The sequence below is a fragment of the Schistocerca americana genome, chromosome 3 (assembly GCF_021461395.2).
Source record: "Schistocerca americana isolate TAMUIC-IGC-003095 chromosome 3, iqSchAmer2.1, whole genome shotgun sequence".
Lineage (NCBI taxonomy): Eukaryota > Metazoa > Arthropoda > Insecta > Orthoptera > Acrididae > Schistocerca > Schistocerca americana.
In genome coordinates, this window is record NC_060121.1 from 829,676,546 (window position 1) to 829,703,900 (window position 27,355).

The following is a 27,355-nucleotide window of genomic DNA, read 5'->3' on the forward strand; positions in this document are numbered from 1 at the left end:
TGTAGAGAGGGGAGGGGGGGGGGGGGGGGGGAGAAGGGAAAATAGAAGTGGGAAGTGACAACAGGTCATAGAAGAAAAAGGAATAAGACATTCTCAGACAGTTTTGTTGTCAATGTGGAAAACAGGTTTGATTTGTTGTCACAGTTGGAAACTTATGAGCCACAAGTAGATTTAGGAGTAGGCAGGACACAACAAACTTTCAAAATGGGTCTGAAAAGTAAGAAGTCAGGAAATTCGTGAAAAAATGAGCTAGGGTCAGGTTACCAGGTCACAAGTTTTTTCAAATTTAGTGCAAGTCTGGGTCAGGTGATATAGGATGTAGGTTCACATTGCGAAGACTTCACAAAGGAAGACAACCATGGTAAATGTAGGTGGGGCTAGCAACAGCATAGATAGGAACCCTAATTATTCAGTCAAGAGTGACCTGGTAAAGATAGCTTCAGCAATGGGACATACTGGTATTGGGCTTGTGTCTGTTCTGATGCACCATGACTTGCTTCATTTAAACCCTTCTGTTTGGAGAGGTAATTTAGAGGTGGAATGGCTGCTTGGATCAGGTATGGAGTCTCATGTCGATGTGGTTCCTGTTGACTCAGTCAGCAGGTGGGACTATACTAGGCATGGCCTTCACCTTAACAGTGAAGGGAAGGGAAAACTGTGTGGGCTAATAGCAAATAACTTGGGGGGGGGGGGGGGGGCACTGTCGCAAGTGGTAAAGTACCAGTGATTACAAGTGACAGAACAGCAGTTCTTTAGGGTAGGGAGGGCAGAACCAAATATGTTCAGAGACAGGCTGAAAATGACATTTACTTTGATAAAACAGGCAGCCAGATAGCAAATTTTAATGTACACAATTCATGCAGAAAGCCTCAGATTAAAACTAAAGATACTAAAAAATTTACAGGAACATTAGGTTCATCCAGTTGTAATTCTGACAGTGCAGAAAATCAGTTATCCTTATGGAATCAGAATATCCGAGGACTAAGGTGTAAGCTTAATGAGTGTGAAGAATTAGAGTTGAGTAAACCAGTTGATATAATCTTCCTCTCTGAACGTCATGTGACCACTGGTACAGATATGTTAAATGTTGCAGGGTTCAAGTTAGCTTCTTACGCGTGTAGTGAAACGATGGCGAAAAGAGGAGTTGCCATATTTATCAGAAACTGTTTTGATTTCAAGAATATTGATAGTAATAACTTTTAGTCAGATTAACATTTAGAAGCTTGTGCAACAGTAGTAGTATTTCATGATAAGTCCATTATAATAGTGGGTATATACAGATCATCTTCAGGAAATTTTAATCTCTTCATAAAAAAATCTGGAAACTCCCTTGTCCGATCTCACAGTAAAAAACAAGGAATCAGTGAACAATTATTGCATTCAGTAACAGTATCATTCAATTTAGTTCCTACTATGAAATTTGCAACTAGGATATGTAAATGCTCTGAGACTTCTTTAGATAATATTTTTGTACACAAATCTAGGGAAAAAGCCATATCACAAAACCTATAGTAAATGGGCTACCTGATCACGACATGCAGCATCTTGTTGTGTTAAATGTTGAAACTTCTCAGAATAAAAAAAAAAAAATCTATTAAATCTGAGCACAGGAAGGTAATAAATAAGTCAAAAATTGAGAAATTCGGGAAATTACTCAAAGACATGAACTGGATAGATGTTTATAATACTTCCGACTCAAATGGAAAATACAAAGCATTCACTAATAAAGTTACCTCCACTTTAGAATTTTTTTTTCCCTCAAGGTAACTCAAATCACACAGAAGTAAAAAAATAAAATCTGAATTACTCAAGGAGTAAAGATATCATGTGGGACAAACAGGAGACTGTATCTACTATCTAGGAGCAGCTCTGATGTTAGCTTTGTAATGCGTTACAAAGAATACTGCAAAATATTGAAGCAAGTAATCCAGAAATCGAAGCAGCTTTATTATGAGAAAAAGATAATTACATCGGGTTAAAAAGTAAAAACTGTATGGGATATTGTGAATATAGAGACAGGTGGGACCAAAAAAGGTAGAGGAAAAGATAGTTCTAAAAATAAATGAGACTTTGGTGACAAGTGCTTGTATTGTTGCAAACCTTTTAAACAAGTACTTCATTTCCGTTACTGAGAGCTTGGCGTTATCAGGTTTGGTGAACAGTACAATGGAATATTTTATTTACATCTCAAGTTCCGTTGGACCAAATTGAGTCACCTCGCGACAGAAGCCTTCCGATCTAGCCACTTGAACAGCCTCCTTGTGGAAGCTGGCATTCCTCCATTGCGGCTCCGGTAGCCACTATTGCTCACAAATTATATTGGCCACATCCATAGTTCACATCGCCATCGAAATTACCGTTGTCTTTTCCCCAACACGGCAGTCTATCTCCTGCAACAGCGACCCAGAACTGGGAATCCCTTCACCATCCATGTCCGGTCACTTCTTCATGAACTCGACGCTTTCCCCTTACCACCTTTCTGCAGGCCCACTTCCATACATCTCCATGGACCATACCTCGACCACAGCTTCGGCTGGACCTATTGCAAGCCCCCAAAGGCTCAGTTCCACCTGAGGCCCTCGTTGGCATTTTATCTCTCTTCTTGGCGAGTTTGAGGGCTCAGAAATAATCTACACCAATGGCTCACTGGTTGACGGTCTTGTTGGCTATGCTTATGGTTACATTGGCCATACTGAACAACACTCCTTTCTGGATGACTGCAGCATTTTCACTGCAGAGTTGGTTGCCATCTATCATGCTCTTGATCATATCTGCTCCTGCTCTGGTGAGTCCTTCATCATTTGTAGTGACTCCTTTAGCAGCCTACAAGCTCTCGACCAGTACTTCCCTAGGCATCATTTGGTACTGTTAATGCAGGAGTCTCTTAATGCCCTCTGAACCAGTGGACGCTCAGTGACCTTCATTTGCACCCCAGAACATATTGGGATACTGGGCAATGAACTTGTTGACTGCCTGTCCAAACTGGCCACCAGTAAAGTAAACCATCTCTGGAGATTGGCCTGCTGGAGATCGATTTGCAAGTGGTCTTCCGCCACAAAGCTTTCGCGAACTGGGATACTGAATGGCGCACCCTGAGTACACCAAATAAACTCCTTGCTATCAAGGCGACAACAAATGTGTGTGGCGGTAATCCATGCGAGTCACTTGCAGGGAATCTGTTGCCCTATGCCGGTTCCGCATTGACCATACATGGCTGACACATGGTTACCTCCTCCATCGCAAGGCGCCACCTCGGTGTCACTGTGGCTCCATTCTGACTGTCATCTACATCTTGCTGGACTGCCCACTTTTAGCCGCTCTGAGGTGGACTTTTAACTTTCCCAGCACCCTACCTTCGGTGTTGGGCAACAGTGCCTCGACAGCAGCTTTAGTTTTAGGTTTTATTTGTGAGGGTGGGTTTGATCATTTGATCTAAGTTTCAGCATAAGTCCTTTGTCCCTCTGTGTCCTCCACCCTGTTGCTTTTAGAGAGGTTTTAATGTGTTGCAGAGTGGCTGGCTTCTTCTTTTTATTATCATGGCCAGCCAGCCATGGTAATCTGCTTTCTTGTTTTGATCTCTTCTACATTTTTTCTTGCATCACTCTGTGGTTTTGTTGTTCTCCTTTGTTCTTTGTAGTGTTTGTTGCCTTTCTGTCATTCTTGTCATATTTCCTTCATTTCAGTATTGTGCTCTCTGTTTCGTTTGTTTTCTTCTTTCCCCTGTATGATTGTTCTAACAGGAGCAAAAGACCGATAACCAAGCAGTTTGGTCCCTTTCACCCCTTTTAAACCAACCAACCAACCAACCAACCAAATTGAGAAACAAATCTCCAAGGTCATGGAACATGTCAGTACATGAAATTACAACATACCAGTAATAATAGACAAAAATAAAATGTCTATGAATCCAGAAAAAGTCAAGCCATAAGTTTAAATAAACGCAGTCAACAATATAACATAAGAATTAGCCTAATTTTTCGAAGAACTCCTCAACTGAATGAGAGGAGTGACCCATGAGGAAACTCTTTGTTTTCAATTTGAAAGCATGTGGATTACTGTTAAGGTTTTTGAATTCTTGTGGTAGCTTATTAAAAATGGATGCAGCAGTATACTGCATGCACACCTTTCTGCACAAGCGTTAAGGAAGTCTGATCCAAATCCAGGCTGGATAATACCCAGATTAGTGAACAGGGGTCCACAAGAGGTTCATGAACTTACGCCACCTATTGCCTGAATTGCCTGTTTCTGATCCAGAAATTACTTTTTGGAATGGGAAGAGTTACCCAAAATATAATACCACAAAATATAAGTGAATGAACATAGCAAAGTAGACTAATTTTTGTGTTGAACGATCACTTACTTCAGATTATGTTAGAATAGTAAAAATGGCAGCATTAAGTCTTTGAACAAGATCCTGAACATGGGCTTTCCATGACTGTTTACTATCTATCCGAACACCTAGAAATTTGAAGTGTTCAGTTTCACTAATCATATGCCCATTCTGTGAAACCAGTCTCTGAGACCAATCTTTAAAAATAACTTGAGTAAAATGGAAATGACACGTCTTCCAAAGAAGTAGCATCCATCATAAAATCCTTAAAATCTAATTATTCTAGTGGGAACGATAACATACCAATGAAGTTAATCAAAGAGTGCTCATGCTAGCTGAGATCTATCTTAATTTATTTGTGTAATCAATCTCGTATCTTTGGAACATTTCCAGACTGGCTAAAATATGCTGAAGTTAAGCCACTTTACAAGAAGGGGAATAAAGAGATGCCATCAAACTATTGACCAATTTCACTTTTTCTTGATTTCTTGATGCAATAATTTACCAACAGCCATATGTATTATAGAAATTTATTTTATAAACTTCTTATGTGCTACCAGTTTCGGCATTACATTGATGCCATCTTTCACTTTTGCCACCTTTCTCAAAAATATTTGAAATGGTTGTGTTAAAGTGTCCCCTCAATCATCTGACTGCAAATAATATATTGTCCAAGTCACAGTTTGGATCTCTTAAGGTTTCTGATATAGAGAAAGCTATTTACAGTTACAGTGAGAACATACTTAATGCATTAGATAATAAACCAGAGGCTTCTAGCATTTTCTGTGACCTCTCAAAAGCCTTAGACTGTGTGAATCACACCATTCTCTTAAGTAAATTAGAATATTATGGTGTCACCTTTAGTGCTGTGAAATGGTTTGAGTCTTATCTAACTAACAGGAAACAAAGGGTGTCGTTGCGAAATATCTGTGCAGTAAGCAGTCAGTCTCATCAGATTGGGTCCGTCTTGGGTACGTTGCTTTTTCTTGTGTTCATTAATGATCTCTCGTCTGTTACATTGCCAGATGCTAAGTTCATTTTGTTTGCCGATGATACAAACATTGCAATAAGTAGCGAGTCAAATACAGATTTAGAAAGGGCTACTAATCAAATTTTCCCTGACGTTAATAGATGGTGTGAAGCTAATTCACTGTCGTTAAAGACAGTGAAAAGACCCATCATATTCAGTTCAGAACCTGTAAGAGATTTCCTTCCAGCATGTGTATAACATATGAAGACATGCAGGTCGAAGAGGTTGACAGTGTTCTGGGATTGCAACTCGATAATAAATTCATTTGGAAAGGACACACCACAGAACAGCTTAAGCGCTTAAACAAGTGTGTATTTGCAGTGAGAATGATATCAGCTGTAGGAGATATAAATATAAAAAAAACTTCCATATTTTTCTTACTTTCATTCTATTATGTCATGCGGGATCATATTCTGGGGTAACTCATCAAACCGAGCAAAAGTTTTTAGCGTGCAAAAGCGTGTAATAAGAATCATTTGTGGTGTAAATTCTAGAACATCATGTAGAAACCTGTTCAAGGAACTTTGTATTCTAACCACTGCTTCGCAGTATATTTATTCCTTAATGAAGTTTGTTGCAAGTAATACATCTCTATTCCAACCAATAGCTCAGTATACAGTACCAATACCAGGAATATGAACAGTATACATAAAGATCCAAAATTACTTACCTTGGTCCAAAAAGGGATGCAGTATTCAGGAACACACATTCTCAATAAATTGCCAGCAGCCATTAAAAACTTGGTTTCAGATAAAGCACAATATGAACAGAGTTCAAAAGACTTTTTGATAGGCAACTTCTCCTACTCTATAGATGAATATCTTAACAGAGATTATTAGGCCAGCTTAATTAAAAATGTCTGTTACATTTCAGTTTTGAAAGCACTTGGTGACAACAGTCAAGATTAGGTATTTTGTGTATGATAAATTTATTTGTACTGCATAACAATGTTTTTTTTTCTGACAGCATATTAATTTTGTAAATATTAGCTATTCCAGTTTACTGTATTGTATTCACCTATTTTGACAGGCTTCTGACAAATGGTCAGGGTAGTAAGTATTATATTCAAATGTTTTATGTTTTTTATGTTATACTTTCTGACCTGTTCCACACCCACGAGAATCATCTTATTTTCTGGGTCTATGGAACGAAAACTGAATCTAATCTAGTCTAGTCTTAAGAGGTTATGGTGCTAGGTATCATAATTGAATATCCATATGTCCAGAATATAAATGAACAGTTTGTTGCACTTTTCTTACTGTTGTCATCAATATTGTCATGGCCTTTTAGTCACCTGAAATATCAGTGAACTCCGAACTTTTGTATAAAACACAGTTTACAAGTTTTGTAATAGGCTCCTTTTCTGAAATGCAGTACTGCCTACAAGTCATTTCCCGAAGAGAGAGCAAAATTTTAAATTGCAATAACACATTCCTAGACTACACAGAAAGAAGCAAATGACATGCCACAGCCATCTGTGACCCTACATTCACACTTTGTTGGCTTATTCAGCTAAAGTCCTCAAATGATGGGAAGGGCAGGTCGCACTAGCATGTCAAATGATGCAAGAACATGATGTCAATGTGATGTGTAGGGCTCAGGTTTGAATGTTTTAACCTTACATATCCTAAAAAGGGGTAAATAAGACTTTCACAGTAAAGATAGGGGTTAAGTCTTTTGCAGAAAACACAGTTTTTCAATATATTTTCAGAATTAATACTAAGGAAAAACAATAATGTGAAGCTGCACATTTTAAGAAAAAGCTCAATAATTAAATTTACACACTGCACTGAAATCGAGCTTGTGTGCGGTGCAATGTTATTTGTCCGTATAATTCAATAATGTGTCAGCACACTGCTGCATCGGGGACACTTGAGTCAACTTACTTTTATATGTTGGAAGGTGTAAGAGATATAATCAGTACTGTACTCAACGCTGTATGTGACACATTGTAGCTTTGAGAATATGTCTACATGCTGCTGCATTGTGACAAACCCAGCTAGCCTTTAGTTAAATACCATTTGACATTAGAGAGATATATTTTCACAAGTGCCAAACTTGTCAAAAACAAGAAAGTAAGAACAGGTTTTTTATCATTTATGTTATCTACCAGTCTTCTTACCTCAAATTTTCAAATTGAAATTTAGTTTACTGAAATGCATATGTTATTCAATTGAAGTTGACATCATTATTTTTCAGTTACCGCCATCTTCTTAGTATTTGTTTCTTTTAATTTTATGTAAGCCATGTCACATTTCCTTCAACACAATCATTCTGCACTACCATACAAGCATCACTAAGCAAGAGGACATACAGAAGTGTCAGCAATTAATTTCCTTTGTGACAAGTAGTGCAGTGGGCAGTGGACAGCTTTAATCTAAACTTGGGTGAGCCTTTAGTGTTGGCTGATGTGCCTTAGAATGTGCTAAAGGCTTCCTGGTGAGTAGCAGTGGCCGCTGTGTACCAGATAAATTGATACTGTGCAAAAATTGCTTGAAACAAGTGTATGAAAATGCTATTGTTGACATTAAAACACATTGGTGACCACTGTATTCAGCTTTCAGCTGACAAGGGTACCGACAGTTGTGGCACAGCTATAGCTAATGCCACGGTGGTCAAATTTGATAGTAGGGTATCATCCAACTAGTTAGTGGTCCAATTAAGAATACCTTGAAAACAGCTACTTTCCTTTTTGATGAGAAATTCCGTAAAACAGGTAATGTAATGAATCCAGATGCACCTAATTTGTGAGCACAGCCAAAGATCCATAAAGAAAATTATCTGGCGAGACCAACTGTTAATTATAGAGAGAGCCCAGTATGTAGATAAAGTACCAGATTGAATAAATTTTGGTTAAAAAAATATACCTTTGAATAAACTTTGGTTAAAAAAATATACCTTTGAATAAACTTTGGTTAAAAAAATATACCTTTGAATAAACTTTGGTTAAAAAAATATACCTTTGAATAAACTTTGGTTAAAAAATATACCTTTGAACAACAGTATTCCTTGCTGAATGCTCATGACGACATAAATAAAATCAAAGGCACTCAGATCCCAGGAGGTTTTAAGTGGGTGTTTTTAGACGTAACAGACATGTACCAGTGTTCAGATAGGCGAAAGTTGTAAGAAAGAATTTTGTAAAACACCGATGTCTGACACCAGGTGAAATAGATAATTTTGTAAGGTTACATTAGTTAATATTATCTTATAATTGTTTATCTTTCAATGGACAAATATATAAATGATGTGATGGAAGAGCCATGGGTTGTTGCCTATCTGGTACCTTGGCTAATATTTTTCTAAAACATCTAGAGATGATTTGCTTAAGATAGTGTCAGGATGTTCTGAGACACATTTTATATTATTATAGACATGTTGACGACACTGTATTGCTATATGAACATAAAGACAATGACCCGCAACACATTATGCGTGCTTTCAACAGTTTACACCACAATATCACCATTAGAGAAGAAATTGAAGAACGCAGTAAAATAAATCAATTTCTTGGGTGTTATATATGAGAAACTGACCACCACAGATGCTATTATTCCTTTCAATTTGAGAAATACAAAATGGCATTTTTCTACAGTTTGATCAGTTTGATGCTTAAAATCCCACTGGACCAGGATAAGTGAAGGGAGTGTGAAATACACGTCTTCAAAGACATTGCAGTTAATAACAATTTCCAACCAGAGGTAGACGATCATATACACATGAAAATTATAAGGGAACAGTCAAATATATCAAATGAAATTGCACTACCACGCAGGGTTAAAAAAGAAACAGATATTTACATATGTTTGACTGTCTTACTATTACTTGATGTTCAGTACTTTACTACATTGTTGTATGTCCTAACTAGGTGTGTAGACTTGTTACTTTCACATATGACATACATATGTTTGTCGTTTGAAAATTCAGCCACTATCTAGTATACAGGTGGGTGGTTTTGATCTTGCCATATGTAGGTCTTATTGGCTATCTTGTTGCCTTCTTATGAAGGTCAGGCAGTAATATTATGTTTTGGTTGTGACTAATTTTCTATATTCAATCACTACCATGATTTCAACTATATTGATGATAGGTGGTTACACTTTACAGGATTCCGTGGAATATGTTTTTCATTGTTTGGTTACCATGTCATTTGTTGATTTCATTTCTACATATGGTCTTTGTGTGCCATTGTGCTTTTATGGCTTAGACTAACTATTCCTGTTCGTATGGTCATTCATTGGTGGACAATGCAGATTTTCATTGTTTGTGTAGGATGTCTTCATTCGTATAGTACAGTATGTCCTGATGATAATGGAGTCAGCTAGGTTTTCTCCATCAGTCAAATCCGAATAGGTCATTCCATGGTACTATATACAGCAGTTGGGTTTCATACTGCGTCTGTTTTATACATTATAGTGCACCCAACCATATTATTTCTAGAATTGTTGTAGTTTTTCTGTCCCACTTTCCTGTTTTATTATTTATAATACTTTCATGAACTGCTACCACCTCTTTAGTTCAGATCTGAAGTAGTGGTAGTTTGAAACTTCCTGGCAAATTAAAATTGTGTGCCCGACTGAGACTCGAACTCGGGACCTTTGCCTTTCGCGGGCAAGTGCTCTACCATCTGAGCTACCGAAGCACGACTCACACCCGGTCCTCACAGCTTTACTTCTGCCAGTATCTCGTCTCTTACCTTCCAAACTTTACAGAATTTAATAATACTGATTATGTCAGGGCTTGAATAGAGTTTGTGAAGCTTTTCGTTGTGCAGTTTTCGCCACTCTCCGCTAATGTCATCCCTTTTTTCTCCGAAAATTTTCTTCAAAATTTTGTTTTCAAATATTCGAAACGGCTTTTCATTTTGCACAGTGAGAGACCAAGTCTTGCACCCATACAGCATAACTGGGAGAATAATAGTTTTGTATATTCTAATCTTTAAATTCCTAGACAATATCCGTGATGAAAGTAATCTATTCAGTGAGAAGTAGCACGCATTTCCCGCCCGTAATCTCTTCTTCATTTCGGAATCAATCTCATTTCTCGAAGTGATGTCCATGCCTAGATACTTACATGTGTTCACTTTTTCAAACTGCATGTCTCCAACTCTTAACATTTCCTGATCTGCTGCTGTTGGCATTCTAGTAGTAACCAGGTATTTAGTTTTGTCTTCACTTATCCTCAGACCTACATCTTCACTAGCCTTGATTAACGCATTCGCTTTTGCTGTTACAGATTCTTTCCTATCGCTAATGATGTTTAGATCATCTGCATACCCTAATATCTTAATATTTCCATTTAACTCCACACACTCTGAATTATCTGCTGCCATTCGTACAATATATTCTAGGACTAAATTAAAAAGTAGTGGAGACAGGGCATCTCCCTGCTTAAGTCCGTTCTTTATTACAAATTCTTCTGACTCCAATTTCCCCATGCGTACTCTACCCTTTGTGTTTTTCAAACTCGCTGCTATAAGTCTAACATACTTCTTTGGTATTCCAAGTTCCAAAAGAATTCTGTACAATTTTGATTGCAATACTGAGTCATATGCTTTTGTAAAATCTATGAAAAGATTATGAACTGGTTTATTGTATTCCCATTTCTTTTCCAAAATTTGACGCAGGGTGAATATTTGGTCTATAGTTGATCTGTTCCTCCGAAAGGCGGCTTGGTAATCCCCCACAATTTCATCTGAATATGGTGTAAGCCTGCTTAGCAGAATATTCGAGAAAATTTTGGGACATACTGGTAATAGCGATATCTCTCTATAATTACTACAATCCATTTTGTTTCCCATCTTGAGAACTGGGATCAGAATCGACTCCTGCCACTCTTCAGGTATCATCTCTGAGTTCCATACTTTAGTTATCACTTTGTGAACTACTTCCACCAATTTCTATCCCCCGTTTTTAACTAATTCTGCAGTTATGCAGTCTGATCCTGGTGCTTTATGGTTTTTCAATTTGTTGATTGCATTTCTTACTTCCTTTAACGTTGGCTCAGGTATCTGGGGATCTGCTGTATGTATTTCGTACGCCTGTTCATTTCCTGCTTCCTGGTGTACATTTAATAGATGCTCAAAATGCGCCCTCCATTTACTTAGTATAGCACTGGGGTCTGTCAGTATTCCCCCAGCATCCCCTCGAAGTGCATTTGTCCTGGCCCTGAAGCCCTTCCTATACCCATTTATGTCTAGGTAAAGTTCCCTAATGTTTTTTGTTTTATGTTTGTTTCCATTTTTGTAATTTGATTGTTCAGATAACCCCTCTTCTTTGCCCGTAGCCTACGACCAACTTCCCTTCTCAAGTTCAAGAACTCCTCTCGTCTTCTGTCTCCCATTCTATCCCAATCTAATTGTGCTTTTCTCCTTTCCTCTACCAATTTCTTGCATTCCTCATCAAACCATGGTTTCCTCCTGTTCTTCTTAATTGTACCTATTGTGACCTTTGCTGCCTCTTTGATATTATTCCTCACAGTGATCCACTGTTTATTTACATCCTCGCCTCGATCTTCGTGTGTCCTGAGAGCATCAAACCTATTTGAAATTTCTATCATGTACCTTCTTCTAAACTTTTCATCATTTAGCTTGTCAGTGTCGAACCTAACAAGTTCTGCATTGTGACACATTGATGTTGCTGTAGACAGCCATTGGTGAACTTTGGCAACTACAAGAAAATGATCAGAATCACAGTCTGCTCCCCTGAAAGTCCTAACATTTTCTATACTAGTGTGCCATCTCCGATCTACAAGAACATGATCAATTTGGTTTTGGGTGTGACCCATCCGGAGAGACCCAAGTTGCTTTATGAATGTCCTTCCTTTTGAAATATGTGCTCTCAACAATCATGTCTTTTGAAACAGCAAAATTAACCACCCTTGTGCCATTATCATTCGAAATGTTACACAAACTTTTTTTCCCAGTTGTAGGCCGGAATGCTTCCTCCTTCCCGATCTTCGCATTAAAGTCACCTATGATTAATTTTGTATCATACGAGGAGAACTCATTCCACAGTTGATCTAGTTCTTCATAAAAGCCGTCTTTAACAACCTCTTCAGTGTCCTCAGTTGGTGCTTGTACAGTGATGATCTAGGCTTGTCAAATTTTGCAGATGGATTAAACAAGGACCGAGAGACAGACCGGAAGTAGAAATTAACTGTCATGTTGTCACAGTTGAGAGACTTTTTGTAAAAGAGATAAAGGGGTAATTACAGAACAATAGTGCATATAGTCAAGCTGTAAGGCAGGAAAAAATGAAGTTACATTGCTCTTCATTCTAGTTACAGCCCGTCATTATTAAAATGGTATTTGACAGTCAATATATCTGTAAATAGTGTATCTTATTTACTATAAAATTTACCATAAAGATTATTATCTGTTGGAAGTTTAACTATTGTCTAGGAGAACCAGTGAATGTTAATTAAGTAGTTACCAATAGAAACTGAATGCATAACATTATATGTAAAAAATTTTACATTTCAGATGGCACCCATCCCAGATGATATGGTGCCATGTCATCGTCTGGCTGTCGAGTGCTCAGTAGTGGGTTCCAGTTCAAATACTTCTGGTGAACTAGACGAACAGTTTAAAGTGGAAGTAGAGGAGCAAGATGTTATCCTGCACGTGGATAGTGTTTGCGAAGACAGGTACTCGTTCTTAGACTACTATTTTGTCCTCATTCACTAACCCCGTCTGCCCACCAGTGTGTGTGTGTGTGTGTGTGTGTGTGTGTGTGTGTGTGTGTGTGTGTGTTCTTTTTCTTTTTTTTCCTCCCTCATGATGAAGAATTCTGACTTACAGTCTTACAAAATTCTCCCAACACTGCCAGAAAAGGGGGGGAGTGGGGCAGAATTATTTGATGATAAGCTATTTCACTGCTTCATGGACTTTCTCGTAGAAACTGAACTGTCAACCTTTTGTGTTTTTACTGTCAAAACTCCTTAATAGTTCCATCGTGGAGAGGAGAGGCTAGGGTTGTAAAGTGGATGCCAGGAGACAACAGCCAGAATGTATATTGTCTGGATGGAAGTGGTATAAGTTCCACTATGTAAATTCCATTCTTTAAGCCAAATAATTATTATATTTTGTTTCTGTTGTCTGCTTGGATAATAAAATTAAAATTTCAAATATGAAATGGACCACGTGCTTCACACTGACAATTTTAGAGGCAGTTAACGATACCGCGTTTCTAACAACTGACATTTCATAGTTGTGTACTACTATAAATTAATTAATAATGTAGCAGAAATGTGTATGTTACCCATGTGATAACACTATACTTGTAGTACAAGTGACTGATGGGCAACTGTTAGTTTACTCTGTATTATTCTTGTTGAAGTTACCCCATTGCACATATAAAACAAAATTACATTTTATTTAATAAAGAAATATAATACTGCTTTCTGTTGGCCTGCATGCATTATAAATGCCTCAAGTGTGAATTTATTGGTTTCATGTCAGTTTTACCCATCTTGAAACACAGTGAACAATACTGTAATATCAACTAAAGTTTGCATCATTTAGGAAGGCAACCCAATTTTCAGCCATTCTCCGCATCCCCCTCCACTAGCCACTGGCAGCCAATAATATTCATTCTTTTTCCGAGCTGCTAGTAACAAGCTTCAGCTATAGAGCAAGAATCTCGCTCCCACGTGCTGCACTCTTGCCATACTTCGCTACAGCCGAATGAATACATTCAACTGTCATTTTTTTTTTTCTTTTTCTTTTTTTCCTTGCAGCAGTGTAGCTGTGAATGCTTATTTGTAAATGTTTAAGGGCAATTGAAAAAAGTCAGGTGACAACAATAAACATGGAGTGCTTCACAAGCAGACGAGGGGAGTTATTTACCGCATTTATAACTTTTTTGAATGTGAATTTGAAAGCAGGTCTCCTACTGTTAACATTTGAAGGCACAAGAACGGACTCCAGAACCATGTGGTGATGGCAAGAGAACTGTAAAGATAGTTGTAAACAAAAGTATCAGTGATGTAGGAACCATAGAAAAAGTTAGTTTCGTGTCGCCTGGAAAGCATCGAAATTACAAGGAAGCTGTAACACAAATGGATTATTTTAACGACTTATGTTTTAAAGTGCTCCATGTGAATGATGAATGCCCGAAATCACAGAAATGTGTTACAGCTATGCAGGAGAAAACTGGCTTCAATGTTAAGCACTTTGTCAATGTAAAGAATTTTTAAAAGACATTGGTTCCAGATATGTTAAGAAGAGAGTTTTTAGTTCAAAGAAGTGACATAGGTACTGCATGAATGATATAAAGATTCATGATACAAGAGGAGTAGATCGCTCAACAGTCTTATTACCTTGATGCAACATGGGTCAGTTAGAATTATTCCAGGAAGATCTGTTGGAAAACGAGTGATGGTACTGTCAATTTTAAAGTTCTCACCGGAATAGATTCTCAGATAATTATTCTATGTGCTGACTCTTCTTCTGGTTTTGTTTCTGAGAATAAACTTGTATTCATATCTAAGAAAAACAGCAGCGACTTCCATTTGGAAATGAATGCTGTCAGTTTCATGACATGATTCACAATTCTTGTCATACCTTGCTTTGAAGTCTGTCATTGCTAGTTATAATTCAGCTGTTACAGAGAAAACATCAAGTACAAACACCAGAAAAGCGGATAATTTTCCCTGGCTTAAAAATAAAAATATTAAGCACAGTATAAGCCAGACTCGTGCCGATCTCCTGCAGCTCGTTAATTTATACAAGTCGTGTGACAGAACGTACAAATTTGACTTCTTTGCATGAGACTAGCGTCACACAGTTTTGCATTTATCCACGTGTCACTGTCGTTTTAGCTCTGTGGAATTAATATCAGCAAAGGGCTATGTGGGAGGGGGGAAACAACATTCAGGATAACATACACTGAATCACTTGTGCATAAGGCAATAGACAACATCCCACTTATAACTTGGGCGCATTGTGTGCGGCATGCTGAAAAGCTCCAGAAAGAAGAATTTGACAGGGAAGTGATGATGGAGATAAACTTTGAACTTATCATCATAAATTTACAGATTGTTCGGGAACAGACTCAAATAGAAGTGATGATGGTAGTACGATGTAGTCTTTGGAACAGAGTTCTTAGTTTTAAAGGCTCGTGGTATAAAAAATGCATTTGTCAGCATATCAGTTGCATACGTAATAATGAGAACTTCCTACTCTTTTTGATTAGGACTTTGTATCCTTTGAATTATGCGGACTATAATGTTCAACATGTTGCCCAAGGAGAAGTTGAGCTTCTCCGGCCATGTTGTATGCTCAAATAATACGAGAGAATGCAGTTGGATAAACTCATCAGAAGTCTGATATTTTCACATGTAAACACCTGTGACTTTCAAAGCACGAACTGGATATGGCCCTAAAATGACAGAACTGTTACTTTTTGAGATAGTGTAGGTTCTCAATGTTATCGGTTAGCATTCCCTGGAGTTATTCGCAGGTAATGGTTAATTGTTTGCTTGTTCAGTGGATTATAAATGCCGTCGCTCACTGTAATTTCCAATGAGTTAGTTTATACTCATAATACTCACTAACAGTGAAAAATATGACAATTTACTGACCATTTTTACAGTAGTCTTTTACACCATTGATTCTTTTTTACATGCACTGATTACACTTAACTATAGTCAAATACATCAACATATACACCTTATACGCATTTTTAAAAATTCCATTGGGTAGAAACAGTTGTCACGCAGATATAATAATTTCGGTTTGTGCTTTAAGTTAATTTTGTTGTATATTAAATTTTTACTTATAATACATTTCAAATAGCAATAACTGATGATTATTGCAAGCAGTTTCAATAATATTGTCATTAGGCAATTGTCATTTTGAGAAAAATTGTACTTCACATCTTCACAAAGCTGTGTCAGCTGTTCTCTTCTCCCAACGTCATGCAGAATAAATCTGTGGAGCAGTGGACGCAATGTCGTCAATACGTGAATTAATATTTCTCTCATAACGACTGATCGAAATCGGTTTTAAAATCTACTATTCCCCTGATAGATTTGAACATATAATATGATGTACCGTAGGCAAATGTGCCTGACTGTTGTCCGCAGCAACGCAGCTCAGTAACATGGACTTTGTTTGTCTGCTCTCTGCTGCCGTGCATGCACAGTTCTCATCTCCCCCGCCCCACCCCCTCCTAAATATTCCTTTCTGCTCTGCCACTACGCGCGGAAGCGTTGTCCTATGCGATGCGGGCTATAATGGTGTGTAGAAAATTTTAAGTGTGTCATTTGATAGTATGGCTGTGATTACTGTGGACCTTAAAGACAACTTTGTATTTTTCATTTCTCTTGGAATTATTATTCTAAGGATGGCATTGAATATGGTCAGCGTTTGTTTGATGACTATCCCATTTGGGTGTTTCCATTTCTGACTCATGCACTTTGTTACTGGTCTGAAGCAAAGACATGATGATTCATTTCCATTCACAGGGTGCATGTAATATTAGCAAAGAATATCAATTTGAATCTCATCTTGAGGTTGGAGGCCCTTGGATGACGGTTGAATGAAGCCATTACATTACAACAATTGCATATGACAGGACATCACAAGTTGATCCCAGGTTGCTGTTTAGTCATTGACAACTTCTTGTATGAATTAGTTTACTTATTCAATTTAGAACTTGGCACTAAGATTTGCTTCTAAAATATTTTTTTTATCAAGCTTGTAAGGAACTGAGCAAGATGTTCAAACCCAGTGTTATGACACTTACATAAGGAAGCTTTTGCCATTGTATAACTTAAACCATCAAATATAAGTGAGTGCAGCCACATTAATGTCACTGCATTTTGCATTGTCCATTTTGGCGATTCTTCTGAAGAACCTGGAATTCAGAAATTCTGTAAAATCTCAGGGAATTCTGTGTTTTTAACCTAACATTGGAATTTAACTTTATTGAGCTTTGTAAATCACAAATTTTAAAATACTTAATATTTCAAAGTGTGTTAATTATTTGAATGGCCATATAAATATTAGTGTTTAAAAACTGCTGTTAAACTACAGCTGAGAAAGAAGAGTCATAATAGTGAGATACTTAACCCCACCCACTCACTGTAAATTTCGTAGGAGCTTCGTATAGCATCATCTTGCTCCGCATACCTGGAATTCTCAGGGAATTTGTTTTCCAAGTTTGATTAGTCACTGGTAACAGAGATAAAAATGTCTGCACATCGTGACTTGGTGTTTTATCTGGCCATAATGCTCCAAACGTTCTCAGTTATGGAGAGATGTCAGCAACCTTGCTGGCCAAATTAGGGTTTGGCAAGCACGAAGATGAACAGTAAAAACTCTCGCTGTGTGCGGGAGATTTCCTCTTAGAGTGTATTAGTAAATTGTATAGTGGGTTGTTGTTTGACATCAGTACATATTGATGATGACATGCTGAAGAGAATCTTGAGTTGCCAACTTTACTATAAATGAGAAGATCGAAGCGATTTCATATCTGACCAGTGACAAAGAGTTCTTAGAGATATGTGACAACGTGGACACTTGAGTAAAAAAGGAGTTATGTCCAATATTGCCAATTTATGTATGCGAGGGGTGTTCGATGAGTAATACAACAATTTTTTTCTGAAAGCAGGTTCATTTTATCCAGGATTCCAATACATCATATTCTTCCCCACTCTATTGGCTACAAAATGCTGTTTCTGAACATAATCACAATTCAATGCGATGGGCTTACGCCGTGTTAGTGGGAGAGCCTGTACGCCCACACGTTACCAATCCAGTGGTCAACGCTGGAGCCAATGTCTTCCTACATTAGTAATGTCATCGTCAACCCGATACTGCTTCCCGTGGAGTGCATCCTTTATTGGACCTTAAAAACGGAAGTCTTCTGTTAAGGGGTGAGGAACCCAGCAGGCACACACCTGTTAGTAGCCAACTGGTGGATGAGTGTGTCAGCACTACCAACAGACATATCCAGTTGAGCTGCGAGGTGTTTGATTGTGATTTGTCAGTCACCTCGAATGAATATGTCTGCCGTTCCAGGGGTCACAGCTGAATGTGGCCGGCCAGCACAAGGAACTCAGACAAGTTTACGTGACACGTTTCAGTGATGGCAGACACCTCGCCCAAAGACTCACTGTGCTTTCGTTCACTGCTAGGTCCCCGCAGACATCCTGTAAGCGTCATGTACGTGTGCGATGCTCTGGTTTTCTGCAAAAAGAAACTCAGCAATGGCTTGAGTCTCACCTTTACAGGTGCCATTTCAAAGGGTACCTATAGCACTGCCACATATTGAAATTTCATTAAACTACAGAGGCTGAAGCAGGAATATTCCATAATGTTCCACAAAAAATTCTGCATTTTGTCTACCAAAATTGGCTGAGAAAGAAAGTGTTGCTTTACTTATTGAACACCCCTCTTATATAGCTAAGACAGATCTGTCTTGGAGGGGGGATAGATTGGTGTGGAATGTATATTTCCCTACCATCTGTTGACAGGTTCATGTTCTCCTTTGAAGTGAACTCTCTTTGTTATGTAATGTAATGGGCCATGGCCATTAATTTGCAGTAGTTATGGAGATGACAAAAGTAAGTAAAACATGAAAGTTAAATTTTATGTTTAGTATGATACAAAATGTGAAAATAATTTCAGTGATCTGTACTTAGGGTTTTTGCAGAGAAAGAGAATTGCAACTCATTAAGAATTGTACCAACAATGTTTTCACAAACATTTTGATCTGACTTTCCCTATTTCAATGCATTTGACCAGTATGTGATAAATCTGGAATTGATAATCAGGTTGCAAATAAAGGACGAAGGGAAGCACTGAAAAATGATCTTGAGGTGCATAAGCAAAAGGCAGAGGTGCAAGAGAGAGTCTCAACAAGGCTAAATAACTCCAATAAATGTCTTTCCTACAATGCCTGATGTACCACTCCTTCCAGTTGAATGTGACATCAAAGAATGGAGTTAACGAAGAAGATGAGATATATGTTGCTGTTTATGAGTAAACCAGCTCTTGTGCTGATGACAAAGGAAATGCTGTGGATATGCTATCCTTGTAAGGTATTTGATTCAAGAATTTGTGCAATGAAAATGTATAATATGGACACAGTCGAGTTTTCTCCAAAAATCCCAGCTGCTGCATTAAGAGTCAGAACATTTTTCTGTCATAGCAACAGCTGAAAGACAAAATTCTTTGCAGTTGTAATTTTTTTTACGTAAACAACGTTCTAACAAATATAATAGAATCATATCTCGCTATAGAAAGTCCAGAATGAAAAAACAAGAATATTATGAAAAGGACAGATCGCTACACACAATATAGAGGAGACATTGAGTCACAGACGGGCACAATGGAATACTGCTATACAATTTAGTTTTCAACCAAAAAGCATCCTTCTGAAGTAGAAAACATGCACATTCATATGAGTACAAGTCACACACACATGACCACTGTCACCGTCCGCTGTAACTGGACTGAGTTATAACTGCACCTGATGGGAACAGCAATCCAAAGTGCGTGGTAGGGTAAGGAGGAGCCGTGGGGTGAGGAAGAGGCCAGAAAGCAGGGTGGGATGCAAGAAGGTGTAGTGCCGCTTCTGGGAGTGAGTAGGGCTGTGATGGGGACAGGTTAGGGTTGCTACATGCAGTCAGAGGTCTGAGGGGTGGATGGGGGGAGAGTAGAAAAGTAGAGAAAGGAAAAAGGTCCAATGAGTGCACTGCATTTGATTGAATAGGAGATTGTGCTGTGGTGGGGTGGGAGCAGGTAAGGGGAAAGAAAGTGGAGGACAGAGACGAGAGAAGGTTGAGGCCAGGGCAGTTATGGGAACATAGAATATATTGCAAGGAGAATTCCCACTGCACACTTCGTTAAAGCTGGTGTTGGTAAAAAGGACCCAGATGGCACAGGCTGTGAAGCAGTCATTGAAGTGCAGCACATTGTGTTGGGTAGCATGTTCAGCAACTGGATGGTATTCAAGCAGACAGCCAACTTGTCAGTTGTCATGCCCACTTAGAAAGCAACACTGTGATGGGAGTTCACATGACTGCTTTGACAGGTAGGCCTGCCTTTGATAAGGATATGGGATGCCTATAACCAGACTGGAATATGTGTTGGTGGTGGTGGTGGTGGTGGTGGTGGTAGGATGTGTGGAACAGGTCTGTTTTAGGGATATAAACCATGAGACTTGGGGTTAGGGCAGGGGTGGAGTAGAGATGGCCAAGAATATTGTGTAGGTTTGGTGGGCAATGAAGTACCACTGTGGGAGCAGTGGGAAGGACATTGGACAGGATATCCGCATTTCAAGCCATGATGACATGAGATGTGTTGAAATCCTGGTAGTGACTGATTCAGTTGCTTCTGTCCTATATGGTACATGATCTCTTGTCAAGCCATGCCACTATCCTTCCCAAACCTGTATAGCACCCTGCCCCCAACCCCTAACCTCATGGCTCATATCCCTGCAGTAGACTTGAAGACCTATTCCATACATCTTCTCGCAACCCTCTACTCCAGTTCAGTCGCAGGCATCTTGTATCCTATCATAGGCAGAACTACCTGTGAAAACAGTCTTGTGATCTATAAACTAAGCTGCAAGCACTGTGCTGCCTTCTATGTGGGAACGATGACTAACAAGCTTTGCTTCTGCATGAATGGCCAAAGGCAAACTGTGACCATGTGCTGCCTTCTATGTGGGAATGATGACTAACAAGCTTTGCTTCTGTACGAATGGCCAAAGGCAAACTGTGACCAAGAGACAGTAGGACCATCCAGTTGCTGAACATGCTAGCCAACACAATGTGCTTCACTTCAATGATTGTTCCACAGCCTGTGCCATCTGGGCCCTTCCTAGTAATACCAGCTTTTCTGAATTTTGCTTCAGAAGGAGGCCTTTTGCCCAAAACCCAAAATGTGTAGAAATCTTTTCATGTCTGTGACTCAGTGCTGCCTGTATGTGATGTGTAGCAATCTGTCATTTTAATAATACTGTTGATACAATGATGTCTACAACATAAGTGCATTTTTCCCAATGGGCAGAATATGCATGTGGATGATTTTCTATACTCGTGTGTCTATATGTAGTCAGCCATTATCTTATTGGGGTATAGCACTGTTTGTGCATTTAATGAAAAGTGTCATTTGGTAAAGAAGTTAAGCTATGTATAGATAAAACTGAATATGTATGGGTCTGGTTTCCTCCAATAGTCAGTAAGAATGAACTGTGAACAGGGAGGCTGCACTATTTCTTTCTTTCTTTTTTAACACATCTCACATCTGTACTAATTCAGTGCCACAACCTATACTGATTGTAAGTCACAATGTATGAAAGGTCTTACTGCTGTTCATAGTGACTTCATCCACATACTGAGCTGCTGTAGATGAAGTGACTTCATCCTATATTTATTATGTATTGTAAATCTGTTTTTGTTGGTCTGAGGTTATTTCAGTGTGTTGTATCCATTATGATATATGAATTCTAGTGAGGTATTTTACCTCTACTGCCACATGCCACTTGAATCTAAGTGTCCATACTGTTCTGTCACAACATCACTATTTAAGAAACCTTTGTCCCAGTTGGAAATTCATCTTAAAGTGTTTCATTGTTGGTAATTGTATTGTAATATTACACTGTCAGTATGCAAAAATCAATCCCCCAACCCCTCCACCCAAATAGCAGTTTTTCCTGTTCTTTTGATTAGTGGATATGTGAGCATTACAGTAATTCAAATGTAATATTATTTCTTTCTGCAAGTTGTAATACATTTTTGTTTTTATTCTTCATTTGTGCAGGTTGTGTGTACGTCTGTTTGACATTGAAGGTCAGCGTCTAGAATTACTCAAGGAATTATATAATGATAATTTACAAGAGGTAGAACCTGTATGCCCACTGCCTGTGCTATCGTCAAAAATGATGGTATGTGTATCGCACGTGGAAGAGACAGCACCCTTCTTTTGGATACAAAATGTTCAAGACATTGCTGGGCTTACTCAATTACTGGAATCGTGGTTTGATTTCTATGAAACTAAAGGCAATGGAAAAGATTTAAAAGACATTAAACCAGGCAAGTTGTGTGCTGCAAAGTCAGGAAATGATGATAATTGGTACCGAGCCAGAATAAACTCAGTGGACAATGAAAATGTGTCCGTAAACTTTATAGACTATGGAAATTGCGAAATTGTGCCCATTTCAAACATTAAAGCATTAGATGATGGCTTTTATAGCCCACATGCAATGGCACTGAGAGTTCGCCTTCCTGTTAATGTACTTGATAATGAACGAACAGTTACTGAATTTCAGAACTACACAGCAGAGAGAGAATTTTTTGCCCAACTTTCCAGAAAAACTTCTGAAGAGGATCACTGGTTTATTGACTTAATATCAGAAGGGAAACGTGTGGTAGATGAGCTTTCAAATTTAGGCTTGGTTACAGAAGTTGAAGATTCACCATTCACTGGAAGCTTTATGGTAAAATCTATAACCGAGGGTGTGAAGGCATCCGTTTATGTTACCCATGTAGAAAGTCCATCCAGTTTTTGGGTGCAACTTGGAAGTAATTTGGATGAAATTGAAAAACTGCGGAATATGTTGCAGAAGCATGCAAATACTGCTGATAGTATGAAGACGTTACCTGAAATAGGTATGCTTTGTGCAGCTCAATATTCAGAGGATGCATCTTGGTATAGGGCTGTTGTGATGGATGTAGAACAGACTACAGTCACCGTAAGTTTCATAGATTATGGTAACACAGACAAAATAACTCTGTCTTCTAGTGGACTGAAGCCTCTAAAATCTGATCTTATTAGTCTACCAGCATTTGGCTGTAAATGTTCTTTGGATGTAACACCATTGCCTGGTGAAACTGAATGGTCTGAGACTGCTATCAAAAAATTCAATGAAATAGTTGATGAAACAGGTGGTGTGATGGTTGCAGAGGTACTTAAAAGTGCAGAAGTGAATGTAGTGACTCTCTACACCGATGAAAGTAATGTGTCCTCAATTCTCATTGACCTGAAGCTAGCAATGTCTCCATCAATGAAATTGGAAAACCAGTCTGAGTCCCTACTTGAGACATCAGAAGTTGACAAAAGTGGAGATAATGGGTTACAGGGGAAGGCAAATGATTATGATTTAGTATTTGTTAGCCATTGTGATAGCCCTGTTGATTTCTGGATACAACGCAAAAGTGCTATAGGAAACTTGCAATATGTAACAGAGAAAATGGAAAATGCTGCAAATTTTAGTGTGTTTCCAGATGCAAGGGAAGGTGCACTGTGTGCTGCGCTATTTAAAGATGATGGTTTTTGGTATCGAGCTGAAATTCTTTCACGTAGTAATGATGATATGTCTGTAAGGTTCATAGATTATGGGAACACATCTACCACGGACGAAGTACGTGTTTTGCCATCTGATTTATTACAAATGCCAGGCATTGCTGAGCACTGTTCATTAACATTTCCTGATGAGGTGAATGAATGGTCTGAAAATGCATGTTCAAAATTCTTGAGTCTAGTCGGTGGAGGAGAAACAGAATTTCATATGAAGTTAGTGAAAGAAGGGCCTGTGAATGTCGTAAGTCTTGACTACAATGGAGAACCGGTAGAACTGATACTTAAACAGTTAAAAGTCAGTATGGTAATAGATGAACCACCAGACACAGCAGAAGTATCTGAGAAAAAAAGTTTTACTGTTAGTAGATCTGAAATTCCAGATGGTGAAACATGCCAAGCACCTCAAGAAATTGATTCCACAGTTTCATCGCAAAATAAAAGTGATAACTCTCAAATCAATGAGATGCCTAAAGTGAATAAATCTTTTGAAGTTGAGAAAAGTGGAGACATTGAGTTAGAAGAGAATGCAAATTATGATGATTTAGTATTTGTTAGCCACTGTGAAAGCCCTGCAGATTTCTGGATACAACGCAAAAGTGCTATAGGAAACTTGCAATACGTGACAGAGAAAATGGAAAATGCTGCAAATTTTAGTGTGTTTCCAGATGCAAGGGAAGGTGCACTGTGTGCTGCGCTATTTAAAGATGATGGTTTTTGGTATCGAGCTGAAATTCTTTCACGTAATGATGATGATATGTCTGTAAGGTTCATAGATTATGGGAACATGTCTACCACAGACGAAGTACGTGTTTTGCCATCTGATTTATTACAAATGCCAGGCATTGCTGAGCACTGTTCATTAATGTTTCCTGATGAGGTGAATGAATGGTCTGAAAATGCGTGTTCAAAATTCTTGAGTCTAGTCGGTGGAGGAGAAACAGATTTTCATATGAAGTTAGTGAAAGAAGGGCCCGTGAATGTCGTAAGTCTTGACTACAATGGAGAACTGGTAGAACTGATACTTAAACAGTTACATTTGAAGGAAAGTGACTTGGGAAAAGTCAGTATGGTAATAGATGAACCATCAGACACAGCAGAAGTATCTGAGAAAAAAAGTTTTACTGTTAGTGGATCTGAAATTCCAGATGGTGAAATACACCAAGCGTCTCAAGAAATTGATCCCACAGTTTTATCACAAAATAGAAGTAATAACTCTCAAATCAATGAGGTGCCTAAAGTGAATGAATCTTTCGAAGTTGAGAAAAGTGGAGACATTGGGTTACAAGAGAATGCAAACGATGATGATTTAGTATTTGTTAGCCATTGTGAAAGCCCTGCCGATTTCTGGATACAACGCAAAAGCGCTATAGGAAACTTGCAATATGTAACAGAGAAAATGGAAAATGCTGCAAATTTTAATGTGTTTCCAGATGCAAGGGAAGGTGCACTGTGTGCTGCGCTATTTAAAGATGATGGTTTTTGGTATCGAGCTGAAATTCTTTCACGTAATGATGATGATGATATGTCCGTAAGGTTCATAGATTATGGGAACACGTCTACCACAGATGAAGTACGTGTTTTGCCATCTGATTTATTACAAATGCCAGGCATTGCTGAGCACTGTTCATTAATTTTTCCTGATGAGGTTAATGAATGGTCTGAAAATGCGTGTTCAGAATTCTTGAGTCTAGTCAAGGGAGGAGAAACAGAATTTCATATGAAATTAGTGAAAGAAGATCTTTTGAATGTCGTAAGTCTTGACTACAATGGAGAACCAGTAGAACTGATGCTTAAACAGTTATATTTGAAGGAAAGTGATTTTGAAAAACTCGGTACACTAAAGGATCAAACATCAGACACAGCAGAAGAATTAGTTTTGCAAGAGCATGTGAATGGAACATGTGATAAAACTGCACTACACAACACAGAACTTCAGCCGGTTACCATAAGTGCAGATGGAGACGAAATTGAAGAGAAACTTGCTGCATGTATGGTAAAAAATACACCTGAAAATAAAAATTTTGATATTGGAAGATCTGAAATTCTCGATGATGAAACACACATTGCACATAATGAAATCAGTACCTGTATTTCACCACAATTTAAATCTGGTGACTCTTGTCAAAATGAGGCATCTGAGATGAAGACCTCTAGTGATTTTGTATATCCAGATATTAAAGACATAGAGAATAGTTACAGGCACCCTACAAACATGCAACAAGAAGTTCAAAGCCTGGAACTATTACAAAATGAACAGAAAGATGATAATCAGATCAAGACAAAGCATTGTGAAACACTAATCCAGGACCTTAATGTTGAAGTTAAAGTCCAATCTTTATCAGATCAGACCAAGGAAGACATTGTTTCACAGAAAGTGGTTGAACATCCTCCAGCAGATGCTGGTAGCCCTGAGGCATTAATTAATGAAAACGAAACAGTTCCTGATCTGTTGCATTGATTTCAACATTCGAAAACATCACCACAGTTAAACCTCTGCAAAAAAATGTGAGTAATACAGTAATGGTAGGACACTGTTGTCACCCCACAACCCCAACCATGAGAACATTGGAAGACTTTGACTGGGTTAAGGAGGGAAGTGATGATTACACAGAATGTTACAACTTTTGTCACAAGTGACAAAATGGAAAAATTCCAGTATTTTTTCTTCCTCCTGCCAATGTTAAGACAGCATCAATAACACATGAGAAAATTTTTGAAATTTATATTTCTGGTAGACATTACTTGGCTGCTGTGTACAGGATTGTTATTGTGTTGCTTACTTTATTGTTGTAAATATCATGTACAAATGATGTCTGGAACAAATGGGATGGAATATTGTCAATTTGATTCTAAGTGTACTTGTTCTGTAAGTGCATTGTAGCAATTTGTATCCAGTTGCTTTTTATAACTCAGTTTTAAATTTAAGTCAGTTCTTTTAAAACTCCATTTGTTGAAATGGAAATGAACTTATTATGGCAGCTGCTGGCCTCGTGTCAATAGAAACAGTTTTTGGCTGTGATAAATAAAGCACTTACATTTGCTTGCTGCATGTCAGGCTATGCTTGATGGTGCTTTGAGTGCAAGTTGTTTGTTTGCTTTTCTTCCATCTGCACCATATCTTCAAGCCGTGTTACTGTATATAGTAAATATAGAGTTAATATTTGTATCTGTTAATTTAATATAATTCTCAGTTACATTGGAAAATGTGAGCATAATCCATTGTAATATACACATTGGTAAAAGAAGACTGAACCACATGTGGGTTAATGTCATTGTTAACACATCTAATCTATTTTGTTTGTTATTTTCTACCTTGTTGAACAAGATGTACATTTTTTACAGACAATACTTTCCTTTTTCATAATAAAACATACTGAAGAGATGCTGTAGTTTTTCTTTGACATGTTTTTTCAAGCCTGTTTTACACTCTTATTATATTTACATATATCAATATAATGAAAAGGATAGTTGCTAATATAGCGGAGATGCTGAGTCACAGAAAGGCAAAACAGGAGCTCTGTCTAAATGTTAGCTTTTGGCCAACAAGGCCTGTATCAAAAATAGACGACACACACCAGACACTGTGGTCATGTTTTTGTGAGTTGTGTTTGCATGTGTGTATGTTGTTTATTTTTGACAAAGGCCTTGTTGGCCGAAACCTAACTTTCCAACAGTCCCC

At 38.2% G+C, this 27,355-nt stretch overlaps 1 protein-coding gene across 2 annotated transcripts in view; it reads left to right on the plus strand.

The window, feature by feature from the left end:
* LOC124607457 overlaps positions 1–27,058 on the plus strand; it is a 202,835-nt gene extending 175,777 nt beyond the window's left edge. For both annotated transcript variants that reach the window (XM_047139791.1, XM_047139792.1), the window contains 2 exons: positions 12,844–13,007; positions 22,138–27,058. In XM_047139791.1, the coding sequence (XP_046995747.1) occupies positions 12,844–13,007; positions 22,138–26,134 (4,161 nt within the window). In that variant the 3' untranslated portion in view covers positions 26,135–27,058. The remainder of the gene's footprint in view (positions 1–12,843; positions 13,008–22,137) is intronic.
* Positions 27,059–27,355: the final 297 nt, after the last annotated feature.